The sequence below is a fragment of the Micropterus dolomieu genome, linkage group LG04 (assembly GCF_021292245.1).
Source record: "Micropterus dolomieu isolate WLL.071019.BEF.003 ecotype Adirondacks linkage group LG04, ASM2129224v1, whole genome shotgun sequence".
NCBI classification, from domain to species: Eukaryota; Metazoa; Chordata; class Actinopteri; order Centrarchiformes; family Centrarchidae; genus Micropterus; species Micropterus dolomieu.
Window position 1 is genome coordinate 24,674,494 of NC_060153.1, and position 19,627 is coordinate 24,694,120.

At 42.4% G+C, this 19,627-nt stretch overlaps 2 protein-coding genes across 7 annotated transcripts in view; one reads left to right on the forward strand and one right to left on the reverse strand.

Moving 5' to 3' along the window:
* The window catches only part of myh11a (myosin, heavy chain 11a, smooth muscle), a 28,931-nt gene extending 17,313 nt beyond the window's left edge, over window positions 1–11,618 (forward strand). For 2 of the 3 annotated variants that reach the window (XM_046046622.1, XM_046046623.1), the window contains 29 exons: window positions 44–217; window positions 372–545; window positions 738–852; window positions 1,274–1,467; window positions 1,937–2,058; window positions 2,191–2,260; window positions 2,356–2,516; window positions 2,760–2,868; window positions 3,056–3,187; window positions 3,363–3,569; window positions 3,720–3,857; window positions 3,987–4,110; window positions 4,228–4,399; window positions 4,571–4,783; window positions 4,997–5,141; window positions 5,273–5,479; window positions 5,597–5,701; window positions 5,873–6,025; window positions 6,264–6,512; window positions 6,741–6,953; window positions 7,131–7,343; window positions 7,446–7,607; window positions 8,187–8,315; window positions 8,404–8,492; window positions 8,578–8,701; window positions 8,793–9,001; window positions 9,251–9,359; window positions 9,518–9,690; window positions 10,506–11,618. In XM_046046622.1, coding sequence (XP_045902578.1) covers window positions 44–217; window positions 372–545; window positions 738–852; window positions 1,274–1,467; window positions 1,937–2,058; window positions 2,191–2,260; window positions 2,356–2,516; window positions 2,760–2,868; window positions 3,056–3,187; window positions 3,363–3,569; window positions 3,720–3,857; window positions 3,987–4,110; window positions 4,228–4,399; window positions 4,571–4,783; window positions 4,997–5,141; window positions 5,273–5,479; window positions 5,597–5,701; window positions 5,873–6,025; window positions 6,264–6,512; window positions 6,741–6,953; window positions 7,131–7,343; window positions 7,446–7,607; window positions 8,187–8,315; window positions 8,404–8,492; window positions 8,578–8,701; window positions 8,793–9,001; window positions 9,251–9,359; window positions 9,518–9,690; window positions 10,506–10,635 — 4,515 coding nt within the window. In that variant the 3' untranslated portion in view covers window positions 10,636–11,618. Of the gene's footprint in view, window positions 1–43; window positions 218–371; window positions 546–737; window positions 853–1,273; window positions 1,468–1,936; window positions 2,059–2,190; window positions 2,261–2,355; window positions 2,517–2,759; window positions 2,869–3,055; window positions 3,188–3,362; window positions 3,570–3,719; window positions 3,858–3,986; window positions 4,111–4,227; window positions 4,400–4,570; window positions 4,784–4,996; window positions 5,142–5,272; window positions 5,480–5,596; window positions 5,702–5,872; window positions 6,026–6,263; window positions 6,513–6,740; window positions 6,954–7,130; window positions 7,344–7,445; window positions 7,608–8,186; window positions 8,316–8,403; window positions 8,493–8,577; window positions 8,702–8,792; window positions 9,002–9,250; window positions 9,360–9,517; window positions 9,691–9,998; window positions 10,032–10,505 lie in introns of all 3 variants that reach the window. The other variant, XM_046046624.1, reaches the window with a different exon arrangement.
* Window position 11,619: 1 nt separating this feature from the next.
* On the reverse strand, window positions 11,620–19,539 carry LOC123969341 (nuclear distribution protein nudE homolog 1-like). Of its 4 annotated transcripts, none has more exons than XM_046046632.1 (9): window positions 19,425–19,539; window positions 18,601–18,724; window positions 18,309–18,462; window positions 17,689–17,837; window positions 17,393–17,529; window positions 16,316–16,492; window positions 16,142–16,227; window positions 15,834–15,988; window positions 11,620–13,668 (listed from the first exon to the last, which is right to left on the reverse strand). In XM_046046632.1, exons 2-9 carry the CDS (start codon window positions 18,684–18,686, stop codon window positions 13,575–13,577), a joined length of 1,038 nt encoding a protein of 345 aa, XP_045902588.1. In that variant the 5' UTR covers window positions 18,687–18,724; window positions 19,425–19,539; the 3' UTR covers window positions 11,620–13,574. The 4 variants fall into 4 exon arrangements, with proteins under 4 accessions (XP_045902588.1, XP_045902593.1, XP_045902592.1 ...); XM_046046637.1 differs by lacking the exon at window positions 19,425–19,539 and adding an exon at window positions 19,250–19,358; XM_046046636.1 differs by lacking the exon at window positions 19,425–19,539 and adding an exon at window positions 19,136–19,268 and having other exon boundaries at window positions 18,601–18,729.
* Between the last annotated feature and the right edge of the window lie 88 nt (window positions 19,540–19,627).

Genomic DNA, 19,627 nt, shown 5'->3' on the forward strand with positions numbered 1-19,627 from the left:
CACACACAGGCATTCATGCTATAATGCATTTTGGTTGTTGCAGGACAACTCCTTTGAGCAGCTGTGCATCAACTACACCAATGAGAAGCTGCAGCAGCTCTTCAACCACACCATGTTCATCCTGGAGCAGGAGGAGTACCAGAGGGAGGGCATAGAGTGGAACTTTATTGACTTCGGCCTGGACCTGCAGCCCTGCATTGAGCTCATCGAGAGACCGGTGAGTGGCCAATAAAAGGACAATATCATTTCATTCCACTTCATTCATAGGTTAAGCCAGGTAAATTCTCCTGCGCTTATATTTTGTTGTTTAGTATGGTGTGTATTAATTTGAATTTTGGTCAAACTTAGTAATGACTGCATATTCTCTGCAGAACAACCCCCCAGGTATCCTGGCCCTGCTGGATGAAGAGTGCTGGTTCCCCAAAGCCACAGATGTCTCCTTTGTGGAGAAACTCATGAACACACAAGGGAACCATGTGAAATTCGCTAAACCTAAACAGCTCAAAGACAAGACAGAGTTTTCTATTCTTCATTATGCTGGAAAAGTGAGTATGAGGGAAGGCGTATAATATGATGAAAACATCATATGGCTGTTGAGGACAGAAAATTCCTAAAATTTCATTTTGAGCTATAATTTGGGTAACATGACAAACATTGCTGTGATTTGTTTTAATTGCAATTTTAAATTTTAATGCTTCAGTGATGCTTAACTAACATTGATGTTGATTTGTTTGTAGGTGGACTATAACGCCACATCTTGGTTGACAAAGAACATGGACCCTCTAAATGACAACGTAACAGCGCTTCTCAGCAACTCCTCCAGCCAGTTTGTTCAGGACCTCTGGAAAGATAGTGAGACGTTACAACAATGGGTCACATTTATACATAAAGGATTTGTCAAGGACAATCAATTTGAATATACTTTTCAATGCATACTGTCGACTTGCAAAGGAAACATGTTAACATATTAAATGAATATATTAAGGACTTAAGTGCAATGATACTTATACATTTGGATTTTAGATAACTAAATAAATTAATAGTATTTAACAGTGAAAATGATTTCCATCTATATACTCTCATTTTTCAACATTTTGGGATCAAATTAATTTAAAACATTCTACTGTAGCTTTTATTTTCATGGGAACATTGTACACATGGGGGCTTTAAATTTACAATAGGAACTAAACACATTAGATCCAGCACACCATATTAATATGAGTGATCACACTGTTTTTCCCATAAATAAAAGTGATGGTGTTATCTATCTCAGCGGACAGGGTGGTGGGTCTTGACACAATAGCCAAGATGACAGACAGCTCCATGCCAAGCGCCTCAAAGACCAAGAAGGGAATGTTCCGCACAGTGGGACAGCTCTACAAGGAGTCTCTGGCCAAACTTATGACCACACTGCACAACACCCAGCCCAACTTCGTCAGATGCATCATCCCCAACCACGAGAAGAGGGTATAGAAAAGTGCAGAGTCATTAACAAAAGTGCCTCTTCAGGCAAAGTTCATTCCAAGATGCAGACTATTTTAACAAGACATTGTGAAAAAAAGTCAGTATCTTTGGTGATAAAATAACATATTGGATCAGACATATTGTTTTAGAGGAGGGCTGCTGTCACAGTCTAAATGTGTTGGCCTCTGTGGTAGACTGGTGATCTGTCTGGACTGTAGCTCCCTCATACATCAGATACAGATGTATGTTTTGAATGAAATAAAATGCAGCACTTTCTTTTCTTGCCATTTGGTCCAGATACGTTAATGCTTTTCTTATACATCAACAGTATGTATTCCTAAAGACATAAGATAAATTATATAATATAAAAACAAATATCCACATAGTGCTGTAACTTTTACGTACTGAGTGATATATGTGTATTTCCTTCATAAAAAACAGTGTAATACAATTAAATCCTCCTTCTCCTCAGGCAGGGAAGCTGGATGCTCACCTGGTCCTGGAACAGCTGCGGTGTAATGGTGTGTTGGAGGGGATAAGAATCTGCCGACAAGGATTTCCTAACAGAATCGTCTTTCAGGAGTTTCGCCAGCGGTGAGTGGGATATGTGAAGACTCACTAATTTAGTGCTTAGTCACTAAAGTGCTACTAGAGTTTATAATATTTCTGTAATCATGTATCACCATACTAAGCGTGACATCTGTCTGTCCCTTTCCTGTCTCTTAGTTATGAGATCCTGGCTGCTAGTGCTATCCCTAAAGGTTTCATGGATGGCAAACAAGCCTGCTGCCTCATGGTAAACACATTCGTTTAAAATTCCCATCCACAATAATTGAAATGTTTACACCCTGTGTGAGCCTCCTTTTTTTCACCGATCTCCTGTCTGTGCAGATCAAGCATCTGGACTTAGACCCCAACCTGTACAGGATCGGACAGAGTAAGATCTTCTTCCGCACAGGAGTGCTGGCTCAGCTAGAGGAGGAGAGAGATCTGAAGATCACTGTGGTCATCATCGCTTTCCAGGCTCAGGCAAGAGGCTTCTTGGCAAGAAAGTATGAATATACAAGCGTAACCTCACACACTTTACCCTCTAATAAATTGTACTAACTGTGTTACACTGTTCACAAGTTCAGTATATCTATTAATATGTCTTTTAGACAGTATTTTGGCTCCTTTTATTTGACTTGGCATTCATAACTTTTTAGTACTTAAATGTAATGGCTATGAATTAAAAAGTAGGACAGGTTTCTTTGTATTATATATGATATATTGGTTTCACTGTTGTATTTTTAAAGGGCATTTGCTAAGAGGCAACAGCAACTCACAGCCATGAAAGTGATCCAGAGGAACTGTGCTGCCTACCTCAAACTAAGGAACTGGCAGTGGTGGAGGCTCTTCACAAAGGTCAGCTAATCATTCTGCATAGTAATGCAACAAAATCACAGTGCAACCTTGTATTTTAGGTTTTTCTAATTTTGTTAATGTAGTCATACAATGAATTCTCTATGTATTATAACAATTTCAAACTCAGCCTTACATTGTCTTTACCCATTTTTAAAAATGTGATGTTGCTCATCCTTCTGAACCAAAGGTCAAGCCTCTGCTGCAAGTGACCCGACAGGAGGAGGAAATGACTCTGAAGGAGGAAGAGCTGCAGAAAGCCAAAGATGTTGCTCTAAAGTTTGAATCTGAACTGAAGGAGATCACATTGAAACACACTTCGGTAAAAGGACTACTTGAATGACTTTCTTTTGCTTTCACTTGATGTCATAGCCATTTAAAACTGCTTTGAAGTTCCCATTTATGTCCTTTTTATGTGGTTATTTAGTACATGTGACACAAGCCAATTACAGATCTACCAGTAATCTAAAGACAGCTTCTTGTCCGTCTGGCTACAGGTTTTGGAGGAGAGGAACGCACTGCAGGAGCAGCTTCAAGCAGAGACAGAGCTGTATGCTGAGGCTGAAGAGATGAGGGTTCGTCTGGCGGCTAAAAAGCAGGAGTTGGAGGAAATCCTCCATGAGATGGAGGCGAGACTGGATGAAGAAGAAGAACGTGCTCAGGCGCTCTTAGTGGATAAGAAGAAGATGCAACAGCAGATGCAGGTCTGTTTCTTGTTCATTGGTTAATGTTTCTTGTTGCTGTATGTTACATAAGGAGGTTCACCTCGCTCATTTCCACGCTCAGTTATGTACGCTCTGATACTCATTTACGAAATAGCAGCACAATCTGAAGCTACAGTATTCTTCATGTAGGAATTGGAAGAACATTTGGAGGAGGAGGAAGATGCCCGCCAAAAGCTGCAGCTGGAGAAGGTTACCTGTGAGGGGAAGATCAAAAAGCTTGAAGACGACATCCTTGTGATGGAGGACCACAACAACAAGCTGCTAAAGGTAAGTATGGAAAAATGGTATTTATCAGAGAGGCCCTTATATTGGTCAGTCATTTTTAAGAGAGTTACTGTATCGAAAGAAGAAAAAAGTTGATTTGTGAAAATAGATTACCTGTTTGGTGTTTTGTAGGAGAGGAAGCTGATGGAGGAGAGGATCGCAGACTTCAGTAGCAACCTTGCAGAGGAAGAAGAAAAGTCAAAGAACCTCACCAAGCTCAAAAATAAACATGAGTCTATGATCTCTGAACTAGAGGGTAACAATCTGCTATGGGCTGTCATGCATTAACACCCTCAAAGCCATTGCTGAGCATATGAGTAAATAGTTTTTAAAAACACTCATGCTAATTGTTATCTCTCTGCTGTACTTACAGTCCGCTTGAAAAAGGAAGAGAAGGGTCGACAGGAGCTGGATAAGGCTAAGCGAAAGTTGGAAGCAGAGTCGAATGACCTTCAAGAGCAGATAGCTGACCTGCAGGCCCAGATCGCTGACCTCAAAGCCCAGCTCGCAAAGAAGGAGGAGGAGTTACAGAACGCCTTGGCCAGGTAAAGTCCTGAGAATTACAAAAATAGTACCCATTTACAGATTTAATCTACAAATTCATCTTCAGTATAGCTGAGGCAGAGCAAGACCTCCTGTGTACCGCATTAACTTATTGGATGCCATTCCTATCATGCTAACAAATATCCTCCTCAATGCACGCCTCTTCCTCTTAGGTTAGAAGATGAGACAGCTCAGAAGAACAATGCACTGAAGAAGATCAGGGAGCTGGAGGGACACATCTCCGACCTGCAAGAGGACCTCGACTCTGAGCGGGCGGCCAGGAACAAGGCAGAGAAGATAAAACGCGACCTCGGGGAGGAGCTGGAGGCCCTCAAGTCTGAGCTAGAGGACACCTTGGACACCACTGCCACACAGCAGGAACTAAGGTTGGTCATAGAATACTGACATATCGAATATGTAGTCAAAGGGATTTTATAAAGTTATTACGTATTAAGGATTTATGGATAAATAAATAAATTATTTTTTAAGAAAACAAATATTAAAGAGATGATTAACATTGCACTAAACCAAGAAACAGAAATGTGCCCTTATTCCCTTCCACATATTTACACAAACATCTGCATGATCAATCCAACTAGGGCCAAACGTGAGCAGGAGGTGAATCTGCTGAAGAGAGCCATCGAGGACGAGAACCGGACCCATGAGGCCCAGATACAGGAGATGAGACAGAAACACACCCAGATTACAGAGGAGCTCACAGAGCAGCTGGAGCAGTCCAAACGAGTAGGCTTGCATTATTTCATAGAGTACAAATACTCAGCTGTCATGTAGCTTGTTTAATAACATTGCTACTGTCTCTGAAAGGCATTCTAATACACAGGATGTTGATGTTGTATTTTCTCTCTTCTCCTCAGGTGAAGTCAAACCTGGAGAAGGCTAAACAAGCTCTGGAGAAAGACACATCAGATTTAGTCATAGAGGTGCGCTCACTCACCCAGGCCAAACAAGACGGGGAGCACAAGAGGAAGAAGTTGGAAGGCCAGGTGGCAGATCTGCAATCACGCTTCAACGACAGCGAGAAGCAGAAGACCGAGCTGGGAGAGCGCTGCTCTAAGATCACTGTAAATGACCATCAGTAGCTGCATCAATACTGTAAACATTTAACAGGTGCAATTTTAATAGCTACCATACTGATATGCTGAAAACGTCCCAGAAACCAAATTTTTGTCTTCATACAGGTTGAACTGGAGAGTGTGACAAACTTACTGAATGAAGCAGAGGGCAAGAACATCAAACTGAGCAAAGATGTTACCAGCCTTACCTCCCAACTCCAAGACTCACAGGTAACTGGACTTTAAGCAGAATGTTTAGAACTGAAACAGTGTGGGTTGTAACCCCAATACAATCTACACACAAGTAGCCCTTTTCTGTGACAGTTAAATCTACTACATAACGCTTGCTGACAATAGGTCAGAATTACAGAATTGACCCTTTGACCTGATGTGCTGCTACAGGAACTGCTGGCTGAGGAGACACGTCAGAAACTGCAGTTCTCCACAAAGCTGCGGCAAGCAGAAGATGACAAGAATAGCTTGCAGGAGCAGCTTGAAGAGGAGATGGAGGCCAAGAGGAATGTGGAGAGACACGTGTCCACCCTCAACATCCAGGTCAGAGTTTAAACTAGGGGTTGCTAATTTACAGGCTAATTTACAAGTCGGTGGTGAAATCAGAAAATAGCATGGAAAAAAAAAAAAATAAGATGTCAAAGGGAAATTTAATTTTAGAAGAGGAGAGATGCAAGTGTGAGGTCTTAAGAAGTTAGCATAGACATTGGAGGATGAACAAACCTCAAAGTAGATTTATTTTCTTTATAAATAGTGCCTTAACAAAGTCTTCTGTCCACAGTTGTCAGATTCAAAGAAGAAGCTAGAGGAAATGACAGTAAACATCGAGTTGCTGGAAGAAGGTAAGAAGCGTCTGCAGAGAGATTTGGAGGCAGCAAACACCCAGTTTGAGGAGAAGGCCTCTGCATATGACAAGTTGGAGAAGACCAAAAACCGTCTGCAGCAGGAGCTTGAGGACACGCTGATGGACCTGGACAACCAGAGACAGAATGTGTCCAACCTGGAAAAGAAGCAGAAGAAGTTTGACCAGGTCAGTTAAATCAGAAAACTAGTGAAACTAGGATACCTGCCAAAATAATTCACTCTCTATATACGTTTAAAATAAATAACTAATTAATTACACATTAAAATCTTAAAATTATTTTTATTAGTTAATTACGATTACATAATAAAGTAATCTGCTGCACTACTGGTTCCAGTACTATGGCATTATACTCTAAAATGTTATTTGTGGTTTTCTGTCATCACTGGTATTCAGATGCTGGCTGAGGAGAAGAGCATCTCCAGTAAATATGCAGAGGAGAGAGACCGCGCTGAAGCTGAGGCCAGAGAGAAGGAGACCAAGGCTCTGTCCCTAGCAAGAGCTCTGGAAGAGGCCCAGGATTCCAGAGAGGAGCTGGAGAGAGCCAACAAGGCCCTAAAGATGGAGATGGAGGACCTGATCAGTTCCAAGGATGATGTGGGAAAAAATGTTAGTGCTGGAACATCGTTTCATTCAAAACATCACTCAACATGTCATACATGAGACTGTTATAGCTGGACTGAACAGTAGATTTGTAATCCGAGAGTCCATCGTTTGACTGGTTTAATTTCTTTATGCTATCTAAACCTAAATATAGAAGTCAATTTTGCAAAACTTTGTTGGCAGGTCCACGAGCTAGAGAAGTCCAAACGAGGCCTGGAGGCCCAGGTGGAAGAGATGAAGACCCAGCTGGAGGAGCTAGAGGACGAGCTGCAGGCGGCTGAGGATGCCAAGCTGCGGCTGGAGGTCAACATGCAGGCCCTGAAAGCCCAGTTTGAGAGGGACCTCCAGGGACGAGATGAGATGGGAGAGGAGAAGAAGAGACAGCTTGTCAAGCAGGTAAGGAGACCCACCAAATGAATGTATGTGATCTGACCCACCTTCTGAGAATGGCACACCAGCTGTGTCAGTAATCTAAGCAATGATGCATATTGACTGCAGGTTCGTGAGTTGGAGACAGAGCTGGAGGACGAACGTAAGCAGAGGGCCCTGGCAGCTGCCACCAAGAAGAAGCTCGAGACAGACATGAAAGATCTGGAGGGACAGATCGAGACAGCCAGTAAAGGACGAGATGAGGCCATCAAACAGCTCCGTAAGCTACAGGTGAGAGTGAAGGGACGGACGAAATGCAGCAGCAGGTTCAGCAAGTGGACTTTTTTTGTCTATACACTGCAGTTTTATTATAGATTTGATTGTAATGATTATAGATGCAGTGTTTGCTTTTCTCATTTCCTTTAAGTGCATGTTAGAAGCTTGTACTTAAAGTGTCTGTAGTACCATCTTCCAACTAAACAGGTATATAAATGCTCTGGTTGGAAATATTGGGCACCTACAGCCAACTGATCATTAATTAAAGATGAAAACATTAGAATTAAAGCCGATCTCCTCGTAACTCTATCATCTTTTCTAGCCCTGCATAAAATGTCACAACTCAGAAATTTTGGTGTTCTTTATTAACCACTGGTACCTGATACTTACTGTGTGACTTTAAATGGTGTTTATGTGCTGGAAACTCATAAATGTGACGTTTACATGCAGCACTGCATCAGCAATCACATCAAAGCTCTGGCCTAAGCATGTAAAGCTGTAAACATACCTGGTAAATAAATCACATTCTGATGCTGTTTGTCTAACCACTCTCCCTATTGCTGTATTTATTTCCATTTCTCTTCATCTCACCAGGCCCAGACGAAGGACTTCCAGAGGGAGTTGGAAGACGCCCGTGCTGCCAGAGAGGAGGTGTTGGCTACCGCAAAGGAGAGTGAGAAGAAGGCCAAGACTCTGGAGGCTGAGCTCATGCAGCTACAGGAGGTAACACATTTGACTCGACCTCACATGGTGGAAACTTGTTTCAGAGCAGGATTCAAAGATCAAGGATTCTTTTCTAATATGTTTCTAGGACCTGGCTGCTGCTGAGAGAGCACGGAAGCAGGCAGAGGCCGAAAGAGATGAGCTGTCTGATGAGCTGTCCAGCAACTCCTCTGGAAAGTGGGTAGAGATTTCACTCCGTCACTTTGTCTGTGAAATGAATGTAGAAGACAGACGATTTGTTTTTTATGCTCCTTGCATGCAGGTCAGCCTTGGCAGATGAGAAACGCCGTCTGGAAGCTAAGATCTCCCAGCTAGAGGAGGAGCTGGAGGAAGAGCAGAGCAACATGGAGATCCTCAACGACAGGCTGAGGAAGAGCACGCAGCAGGTGACCAGACAGTGGCAGCCACTTGAGTGGTGAAAGGGCTGCGAAAGTGCAGAGTCTTCACCCCTCTCTATGTGTGCATTCCCTCCCACAGGTGGATCAGCTGAACAATGAGCTGCAGACGGAGCGCACCACCTCCCAGAAGAACGAGAGCGCTCGGCAGCAGATGGAGCGTCAGAACAAGGAGCTGAAGGCCAAGCTCCAGGAGATGGAGAGCCAGGTCAAGTCCAAGTTCAAGTCCTCCATCACCGCCTTGGAGGCCAAAGTGGCACAGCTGGAGGAGCAGCTGGAGCAGGAGAACAGGTCGGGGGCAGAGAAAGAGTTAAAGATTATGTCTGAAGAAATTGTTTTGTCATTACACTCGGCACACCCATCTAAAAATGAGATGACAAGGAGTGAATTTGCATGTTTCAGTAATGACTGTAGCATCAACTTGATTATTTATGGTTCCCTTTAAACAGAGCTTTCCAATTCCATTATTATAGTGTTGGTTTTCTACAATTACATCAGTTATACTTGTATTGCTCTCGGAACTCGTTTGTCCTTTCTCAGGGAGAAGCAGGCATCTGCGAAGAGTATGCGCCAGAAGGACAAGAAGCTCAAGGACCTGATGATGCAGGTGGAAGACGAAAGGAAGCAGGCAGAGCAGTACAAAGACCAGGTCCAATCACTTAATGCACCTATGCTCAAAAATATATAAATATTTGTGAGTGGATGGATATGTGGAGTTCAGTCAGTGCACAGGGACGGTTTTAGTTTGTGGTGGCCTATCAACGGAGTACTAACCTTGCATATTATGTCCTCTGTTCCGCTCACCAGGCAGAAAAGTCAAATACCCGCATGAAGCAGCTGAAGCGGCAGCTAGAGGAGTCAGAGGAGGAGTCTCAGCGTGCTACAGCCGCCCGCAGGAAGCTGCAGCGGGAGCTGGATGAAGCCACCGAGGCCAATGACGCCATGAGCCGCGAGGTTAACTCTCTCAAGAGCAAACTCAGGTAGGAGACAAAGTGCCAGAGTCTGTCTTAGCTAGGTTTTGTTTGTTTCGCTTGACTCGTTCACCTTTTTACTTCTGTGACGCTACAACAGGACACAGATACAGCGGTAAGAAAGGTAGCAAAATGGTAAATAGTCACTATCTGTGTATGTGTGAAATATGCCTATTATACATCTTGTCACACAAAATACAGCAACACAAACAGTTCTCACTACATTCATCTTCGCATGATTATTTTAATCTTAGCTAGATTTAGTTTGGTGGCCATACTGAGCACAAGGAAAACAATCGTGTCCATCTCTATTCCAGAGGCAACCCTGAACCCAAGGAGTAACACAGCAGGTACCTCTGCACCTGAAAGTTACCCCATCACCATTTCTTATTAACTTACCATAACTTTTCATCCCCCCATGCACACTCTTAATGCTATCATTTCTTTCATTGAGCCTAACTGAGAGAAATATGGCTCATCAGCCACCCCGATTTCTTTAGGAAAAAACAAAAATATTAGGTAGCAAGTGACCTCTCCATTACACCAATTTCTAAATGGTGGCCATATTTTTCTCAATGCTTGGTTTAATTGCCGTAAACCAAACTCATTCTCCTGAGCCGGGAGTCAAATGAGTTACAAAGATAACCAGCGTGCTTTATTCTGTAACCAAAGCACAACCTGTACATTCTGTATTTCACCCAAGTGGATTTCAATCAAACCGAAACCAGCTCGGAAACTGTCATGACTACTCCTCTCACACCGGGCCGGGGGGGGGGGGTTTGTGTTTGTATCTCTGTCTGGTGTCCATCTTTGTGGCATTTTAGGCGTGGAAATGAGCCCTCCTTTGGCAGCACAGCCCGTCGTATGGGTGGAAGCCGAAGGGTGGTCGAGGATGCCTCAGAGGAGGAGGCCGACTCCCAAAGCGACTTCAATGGAACCAAGTCCATGGAGTAGAGGACGTCCAATAATCAGATATCAGAATTACCTACGAGGGCAAGCCGCGCCACTTAACAGAGAGTAACTTCAAAGCCTGTTATGCTATCTAGCTCTTCCATATCACTTCAAAATATATCTTTTCTCCCATTTCCAATAGTGTACTGATTTATCTTCTTGTTTCAGAGCACCTTTTCTTGACACACAATAATCAGAAGGACTTGATATCAACTAGGGGAGATGTTTTGGTGGCCCTGCTGATGTGTGATGTGCTGTTCCTTTTGTTTTTTAAAGTTACACTCTTTTGTACTGCACTGAATGATTCTTTGTTATGCAAGGTTTTGTACACAAAAATAGGTGCCTCTAATTACTACGCTGACCTGCCAGCAAAGCCTCAGGTCTCCACCATAAGTCACCTTACAACTTAAAGCAGAGACATCATGTAAATCTATGGCTCTGTAATTATTATCAGTGACTGTCGTCCTGTTGCCTGTGACTGCTGTTAAGTGTTTCAGAGCAGCACTGTAGTGGTTTAACAGACTGGATATGAAGAGAGATATTTCTATACTTAGTCTGCATCCAGTCAGTGCTGCTGTTTGTACCCCAACAACCAAGTATTTAGCTGTTAAACATTTTCTAAAGTCACCGTTTTATATTATTTGCACCTTTCTTGTGTCCAGATATGTTTAGATTACTTTTACTAAAGCCCAGCAATATCAGAATGTTTTAGGTCAGACAAGGTTTCGGGTAAGCTTAACTAGAAAATAACAAGCCAGATTTCAGTATTGGGCACTAAGCAGCACTCATATCTTATTTTTTGATTCCCCCGCGCCTCCCTTGTCAAGATTTACTGTACATGTTCAAAAATCCCCTCACCCGAAACCAACTCATTCTCATTTGATCATGTTATATGTAACCGACTGATGTTTACAGGACACCAATCGTATATATTAATTGTTGAACCACCTGCACAAGAATAAAAGACTTTTAAAAAAAAAAGAAAACTTTTGATTTTCTCCTTTTAATGTTTCTGTCTTGGTCAGCAACTTCAAAAGATCAAATTGGGTCCTCACAACAGAGCGTTATTCTCATCTGTTCAATTCAATAGAAAAACAGCTGGAAACCAACAGGATAAAAGTTGGGTATAGTACCTCAGGCACATAACAGTTTAAAGTCCAAATACAGAAGCAGTGGCAGACGTGCTGCATACAAACACCCAGTACACAGTGGTCGTAGCTTGTGTTAGTTCAAGGAAGGTTAAACAGCGAGGAGCAGGAAATCCGCTTCTTTCATGTATGAACCACAAATGAATTCCTACAGTCAGGCCACACCGCTGTATGAACTCTATGTTAAGATATGTACTGTATTATCTCCTTAATGAGCTGCCGGATATCAGTACTGACAACTCAAGATTAACCAGAAACATTTCAGGGAAAAGCACAGACGTCACATTAAAACCACTCTATTTCCCCACTCACAATATCTCTTACTAAAAGGCAGGAAAAGGGTTTTTAAACATAGTCTCTATATACCTACACAAATATAATATGAAATGTGCTTATCTTTGACCTGTTAAAATCTATTATTGCTTTGTATTTATCCCCATTTGCCCACCATATAACCCTTGATGGCAGACAGGAGGTCTCGAGCCTATTAGGGAATTATAACTATACATTCAGTAGTGAACATGTGCCAGTCTAACTTCTACAGGCAACTAAAATCTGTATAAAAGTAATTGGTAATCTGCAGCATGACAAACGGATATCTTCTCTCTCAGGCAGAAGACCTATCCATATACTTCACATTCATAAGCCTTGCATACCAGAAAATTAGTAGTCTGCAAAAAAAATAAAAAATCTGTGCAGTGGAAGGAAGGAGGTGATAGGAAGGACCAGGGTCAAACCGAATACCAGGTGAAATTAAACCGGCCTGAAGAAAAGCATTTCTAGGAGCCTGGCAGCACGAGGAATAGTTAAACCATTTGATTTATTTTAACCATTACAGCAAAGCAAGGCCAGCAAACTAAAAGAAGTATTACCAGTGAGGAAGGCAGCAATGGTTAAAACACAAATTCCTGGCAGCAACTTATTCATTCTCAACTGGGAAGTTTTTGCAGCAGTGGAAAATATTGAGTCTCTTTTAGACAAAATACTGTGGGGCTCAGCTTTGAAATCCTATTCTAACCATCTTTTACAATATCTAGCTCCTCAAAAACTGAGATTTATTCATGCCGGTGTTTTTCAGTACTACATTATTCAAGCCCATGGTTCAAATAATAAAAGAACAAAAACAGACAATTAGGTTATTCAAATTATCAACGAGGTTTAACCATTTTTCATATTAGATTAAAACAGGAAAAAAAAAAAAAAAACACCTAACCAGTTACTTTTATGTTTGATCAGTTTTTCAAAGGTTTGGTTTGTACTTGGTCCCTATATCAGGGTCACATCCTGTAGCTGTTAATATAACTGGCTCTTATTTGGGTCCTTACTTCATAATGGACAAGTGCAGGCACACATTAGGGGTGGGGGGGGTGGGTGGACATGCGTTTTCTGGGAGCAGTAATGTTTCAACAGCCCCAGTTCTGCTTGATCCACTGCCGAAAGCAAATTAGCCAAAATGGCAGACAAGGATTTTTTTACATGCTGCCTACCACAGCATCAACGATACAGCAGAAGATATGGGGTGACAAGAAGGTTCTTCAATCCTTGAATTTACACAAGCTGTAGCGCTGATTCCTATGAGATATGGTGTGATACTAGCCTGAGGCAGCAGAAGTCCATGCGCTGAATATGTGGGGCAAAGAGAATGGCCTTCTTGTTCAAATAGTTCAGCAGGGCAAGTGGCGCCAAAGGGATACAGCCCAGTTCAAAGTCCCATTGCTGCTGCAGTTTAAGGAGGGAGAGGGAACAGGAGGTTCGGTGTCAGGTTATTGAAGATGGTTTGCCTTCTTTTTCCTTTCATAGCAGAATCTTGACCCCTGCCTGTGGAGACTGGGCGCCCTGGGAGACGCCTCTCGGAGGAGCTGGTCCAAACTCTAACCGCTTCACTAAACTGCAAGACAAGACGTCGCACAAACACTCATGAGCAAACCTGAGATGAAAAAGTTGGATACTCTTATTCCCAATGTCTGTTGGCTTTACAGACATAAAAGTACAATGATAATTTAAATAATTATATTTAAACAAAGCTGTGTATAAAAATAAGGACAAAGATCAAGTGGACCGCGTTCACTTCGTGGAATCAACAGCAGAGCGGCATATGTTGCAGAAGGCCGGATGCTCAAGGATTCAATAATTAAATTTTGTTCAAACAGGTTAACAGCATGTTACTGTAAACATGCCTTACTTTACATATCAGAAGGAAAATTAACTGTATTTCTGAACCTGGTACTTATTTTCATAACTGTGTTCAAGTTTTCAGAAGTTTGCACTCGCTGCCACTGTTGATGATAATGCAGAAATGCAGCCTCCAGCAAAATAAACACAGACCCAGGTTGAAAATTACCATAAATCTCAATTCAATTACCTGACATTCGCACACAGTAAATCTGAGGAATAAAAGAAGGCACAGTGGGTTGTATATCTGCACCTGCATGACTAAACCTACACTGGGGAGAACAAGTATTTGATACACTGCTGATTTTGCAGGTTTTCCTACTTATAAAGCATGTAGAGGTCTGTAATTTTTATCATAGGAACACTTCAACTGTGAGAGAAATCCAGAAAATCATATTGTATGATTTTTAAATAATTAATTTGCATTTTATTGCATGACATAAGTATTTGATACATCAAAAAAGCAGAACTTAATATTTGGTACAGAAACCTTTGTTTACAATAGTTCTTGACCAGATGTGCACAAACTGCAGCAGGGATTTTGGCCCACTCCTCCATACAGACCTTCTCCAGATCCTTCAGGTTTCTATTGGGTTCAGGTCTGGAGACTGGCTAGGCCACTCCAGGACCTTGAGATGCTTCTTACGGAGCCATTCCTTAGTTGCCCTGGCTGTGTGTTTCGGGTCGTTGTCATGCTGGAAGACCCAGCCACGTCCCATCTTCAATGCTCTTACTGAGGGAAGGAGGTTGTTGGCAAAGATCTCGCGATACATGGCCCCATTCATCCTCCCCTCAATACGGTGCAGTCGCCCTGTCCCCTTTGCAGAAAAGCATCCCCAAAGAATGATGTTTCTACCTCCATGCTTCACGGTTGGGATGGTATTCTTGGGGTTGTACTCATCTTTCTTCTTCCTCCAAACACAGCAAGTGGAGTTTAGACCATAAAGCTCTATTTTTGTCTCATCAGACCACATGACCTTCTCCCATTCCTCCTCTGGATCAACCAGATGGTCATTGGCAAACTTCAGACGGGCCTAGACATGCGCTGGCTTGAGCAGGGGGACCTTGCGTGCACTGCAGGATTTTAATCCATGACGGCGTAATATGTTACTAATGGTTTTCTTTGAGACTGTGGTCCCAGCTCTCTTCAGGCCATTGACCAGGTCCTGCCGTGTAGTTCTGGGCTGATCCCTCACCTTCCTCATGATCATTGAGGATCCACGAGGTGAGATCTTGCATGGAGCCTCAGATCGAGGGAGATTGACCGTCATCTTGAACTTCTTCCATTTTCTAATAATTGCACCAACAGTTGTTGCCTCACCAAGCTGCTTGCCTATTGTCCTGTAGCCCATCCCAGCCTTACAATTTTATCCCCGATGTCCTTACACAGCTCTCTGGTCTTGTGGAGAGGTTGGAGTCTATTTGAGTGTATGGACAGGTGTCTTTTATACAGGTAATGAGTGGAGAACAGGAGGGCTTCTTAAAGAAGAACTAACAGGTCTGTGAGAGACAGAATTCTTACTGGTTGGTAGGTGATCAAATACTTATGTCATGCAATAAAATGCAAATTAATTATTTAAAAATCATACAATGTGATTTTCTGGATTTTTGTTTTAGATTCCGTCTCTCACAGTTGATAACCTATAATAAAAATTACAGACCTCTACATGCTTTGTAAGTAGGAAAACCTGCAAAATCAGCAGTGTATCAAATACTTGTTCTCCCCACTGTACATAGAGAACAGAACTGTGTTTGATTATACACTATTAAAGTAAAGCTTGTGATCTAAAATTAGCTTGTAACTATGTAAGATAGTCCTTAACCAGACAAACTGACCACAAGAGACGTTACACTTCAGACTGTGCTGCTGTTCCCCCTCACCTGTCGTACTGAGGAGGTGGGCTCATGCTAGTAGCTTGGACCTCGGGGCCTCCCTCTAAACGAGAAGGACTACAAGGGCCAGCCGGAAGTGCTGGTCTGCTGACAGATGTATCGTACACAAAGTCTCGACAGGAGGCCAACTTTGACTCCAGATTCTGGCAGGGATATTAAAAAAAATAATAATAATAATAATTGTCAGCTCATACATGGAAAACCCCAACTTGTAGCAATTGTATTCAGTGTTAACACAGTTCTGTAAAGCATGTATTCACTGGATACTGTAGTGGTATCATTTTAAAATCTCTTACTCCAACTTTTCTCAGCAGCTCCCCTACAATGTTGAGTGCAGATATTCTAGCAGACGTCGTGAGGGGAGTCCCCGTTAGACCATCACCTAAGACAAAACAGATATGAGCCGGTAAACACACAGCAATATGAAGCTGGTATCTAGGTATTACTGCAGTCAAAGTTTTTCTATGTACCTCGTCGGATACTGGAAACGGGGGGCGTGGAAAATGAGCTGATAGGTTTGGAGGGTGTGACAGGGATGGACGGGTTACCAGCTATGGGGCATGGCAGATCCGATCGATCTGTGTCTTTGCCCAGGCTGCTGGACGGCCGTCTTTCCTTCTGACGTACAGCCAGCTCCTGGCGAAGGTCTGACACAAATAGGACACACAGAGATACTGTCTGACACGTTTGAGCTACAACATCGGTTTCCATACGTTCCATATAATGATACAAAAATTCAGTGCAGAGACTTGAAACAACTTAAAATAGGTGATTCATGAAGTCATGTCATCTTTGTTGTAATCAAGAGCATACATGATCTGATCTAAAAACTGCATTCCCACCAAACCATAATGCAAGTGTCCTGTAACACCAAGCCAACGTCAAAGGCCTAGCACACACAAAGATCAACTGTACTGGTAAACATCCACTTGAGCATAACTCAGTGTACAGCCTACAGACGGCAGACAGGAACACTCTGCACTTGCACAAACAGAAAATATCTAATCTATATTTCTATGCCCTGACGTTGCCAGCCTGTCAACCTTTGCGTTGGACGAAGAAAGTGAAAGCAGAGACAAAAACAAAGGCAGTCAGCTCTCGTCACTGACTGCCTCTGCTACCAATTCAACGTGCTCAGTCAGCAGAGTGGCGACTGACAGTTAACTAGTGTCAACTAGTATATGATTGATTACTACACTAAGTTTCAGCTTTATGAAAGTTCATTTTCACACCAATGTGAAAATAAGTGAGAAACAGTGGCTGTCTGGGAAGAGTAAAAGACAATTTAAAATTGTCAAATATATTCACAGACAGAGACCTTAAAGTCCTAATGATAATAATGAGCTCTGGCAGCACAAATATACTAGAATACAATTACACATTAGATTACACACACATGATAAACCATACATGATTATACACAGGATTTGAAGAATGAATCCAGATATCAAAATTCACTGATTTAAGCACGAGTGTCAGTTTGTAGAGAAATCAGGTAGTTCTCTTGACCTTGAGAGGCTACAGTGAGTGCATGTTTGTGCATATACCTCTGGCTTCATCCTTGAGCCTCTGAACAGATTCAAGCAGGTTCTCTTTCTCATCCAGCTCACTTTCAAGAAAGGCATTCCTCTCGATGACGTGGTTCATTCGCTGCTCAAAGTCCTCCAGAGACATGATGGTAGCCCTGGCACAAGAAGGATGGGTGGGCCAATAAAAGTTAATACTGGGCTTATTGTGCATGTCAGCTTTGTGTGCTGCAGTGTAACTCTATGTGGACTAAAGTCTGAGATTTGTAATTTAATGATGAAGCCCACTAGCAAGATAATGACAGAAGACTTCTTACCTTTTGGTTCTCTCCAAGTCATCATTGGACTGCTCTAGCTCCCTGATGTATTTCTGCAGGTGATCTCTCATTGCTTTGGTTTCTGCCAGTTCTTCCTCCAGGGTTGAGATGTGCCTAAAAGCATCAGAATGCTGTGCCTCGAATTTCTCCTGCAAACAGCACACAGACATCATAATAACCGACACTGGCAATGCCAGCTTTGTAGTGTCTTGACAGATTAACCAATGCAGCTGCCAGCATATTTGAATAAGAGGACCTGTGTAATTTTTTTAGACATTAGTCAAGACAAAAAAATCCCTTCGAATGTTCTTTCTCCTCCTCGTCCCCAACAACCGAGAGACAGCTAGCTCCAACAACCTTTGAGGAATCAGGGTTTTTTAGCGCAATCCTTCATTCACTTCTGCCATTAATTACCTCTTCCCCATGGACCACTGAACAAAAATAGCAGTCAGCTGCCTTATAGCTAGGCAACAGTTTTCCTAGTGGCAGTGACATGCTGAATTTGGGTTGGACTAGAGCCTGCCTGTGTATGCGGGTGTGTCTCCATTTCACTGTCTGAGAGAAGGAACAGTAACATCACAGCACTGTACCAAGGCCTGTTTATAATCAAGGTGCTATACCTTTATGCTTTCCAGTTCCATGCGGAGTCGGTTGTTGTCTAAAAGCAGCTCTTTGTTTCGACCTTCACAATGCTTCAGCTCGGTTTCCAGTTCTGCTTCATAGTCTCGACTCATCTGCTGAAACTCCTGCAGCTCCTCCTGAGCCTCATCAGCCCTGACGACAAAACAATGTTCACTACCAAAAATAACTCACTGGCCATGTTGTATAACATGTGTATAGATATAATGTGTGATTGCTATTGAAGTTACCCACTAAAGCAGCAGTGTTTGCCTAATTTTGCCGTAACGTTACCTTTGTTGATGTCTCCCAGCCTGCTCCTTCCAGAAACCCAGCTCCTCTTCTAGGGATGCAAACTTCCGTGTTGTTGGCTCTAGCATGTTTGCTGCTTTGTGTCAGGATGATGGGGATGGGAGACCTGTAAAGTGAAACACAGTGACGTTACAGCTTTTAACGCTGTCCTTACCTGTCATAAGAACACAAACATGCTTTACCATTCAACTGTTACGGTTAATATTAGCGAATGCTAAGTTAAACTATGTTAGCTAGCGTTAGTCTAACGTAACAGCGCTATGCATTTTGTCAGGGTATACTAAGACTGAGAAAAGAAAAATCTGTTTTCGCATTTATTTTTTTATCAATAATGAAAAAGTTCAGTTGGGAACTGAACGCGTTAGCTACTTCTTAAAGCGGCGTCGTAAGGTGAATATCCAATGGCCAAGCTTTTTAGCAAATGTTAAGCTAATATAACGTTAGCTAGCTAAGCGACTTAGCCAGAATATTAACCCAACACAGTGAAAATAACAAACTAGGCAGACTCACCTGCATATAAGGGTACGATTAAAACATGCTATATCTAACGGCATGTAGTTCGAAGTAAGACTAAATGTTCCGGATTTGTGCAACAAACGTATTCTGATTGCACAAACTAATCTCCCGTTACCTTAGGACGGTGCTCGACTCACCAACCAAATACAAACGAAGCTTCGGTTCTCAGACGCCATTGGACGATAGCGATGACGTTTTTAAAATATTATCCAATAATATCGTTCAACGAACTTGTAGCCACGGGAGGCGGGACTCCTAACTGACAGCACTGAGCTCTGAAGTGAACTTACGTTGGTCCTGTCGCCACCTGTTGTCCTGCAATGGTGCAATAACAACAAAGCAGTAATGTCTGTGAGTCCTCCGACGTTTTCATGCAAGACTGTGGAAGTTAAAAGTATACTTTTGTTTTTTACTTCTGTTATCATTTTAGAAGGTAATTTAAAAAAATATTGGCAATGACTGATGATTGAATAAAAACAATGGGGAACAACTG

What these genes read in the sequence shown, in the direction of transcription:
- LOC123969341 (XM_046046632.1), bottom strand. Translation starts at nt 18,686, where the DNA reads ATGCTAGAGCCAACAACACGGAAGTTTGCATCCCTAGAAGAGGAGCTG. An exon ending in TGGAACTGGAAAGCATAAAG is followed by an intron (nt 17,838 to 18,308) that starts GTATAGCACCTT and finishes TGCTGTTTGCAG; the next exon opens with GAGAAATTCGAGGCACAGCA. An exon ending in CGTTTCCAGTATCCGACGAG is followed by an intron (nt 16,228 to 16,315) that starts GTACATAGAAAA and finishes GTTTTGTCTTAG; the next exon opens with GTGATGGTCTAACGGGGACT.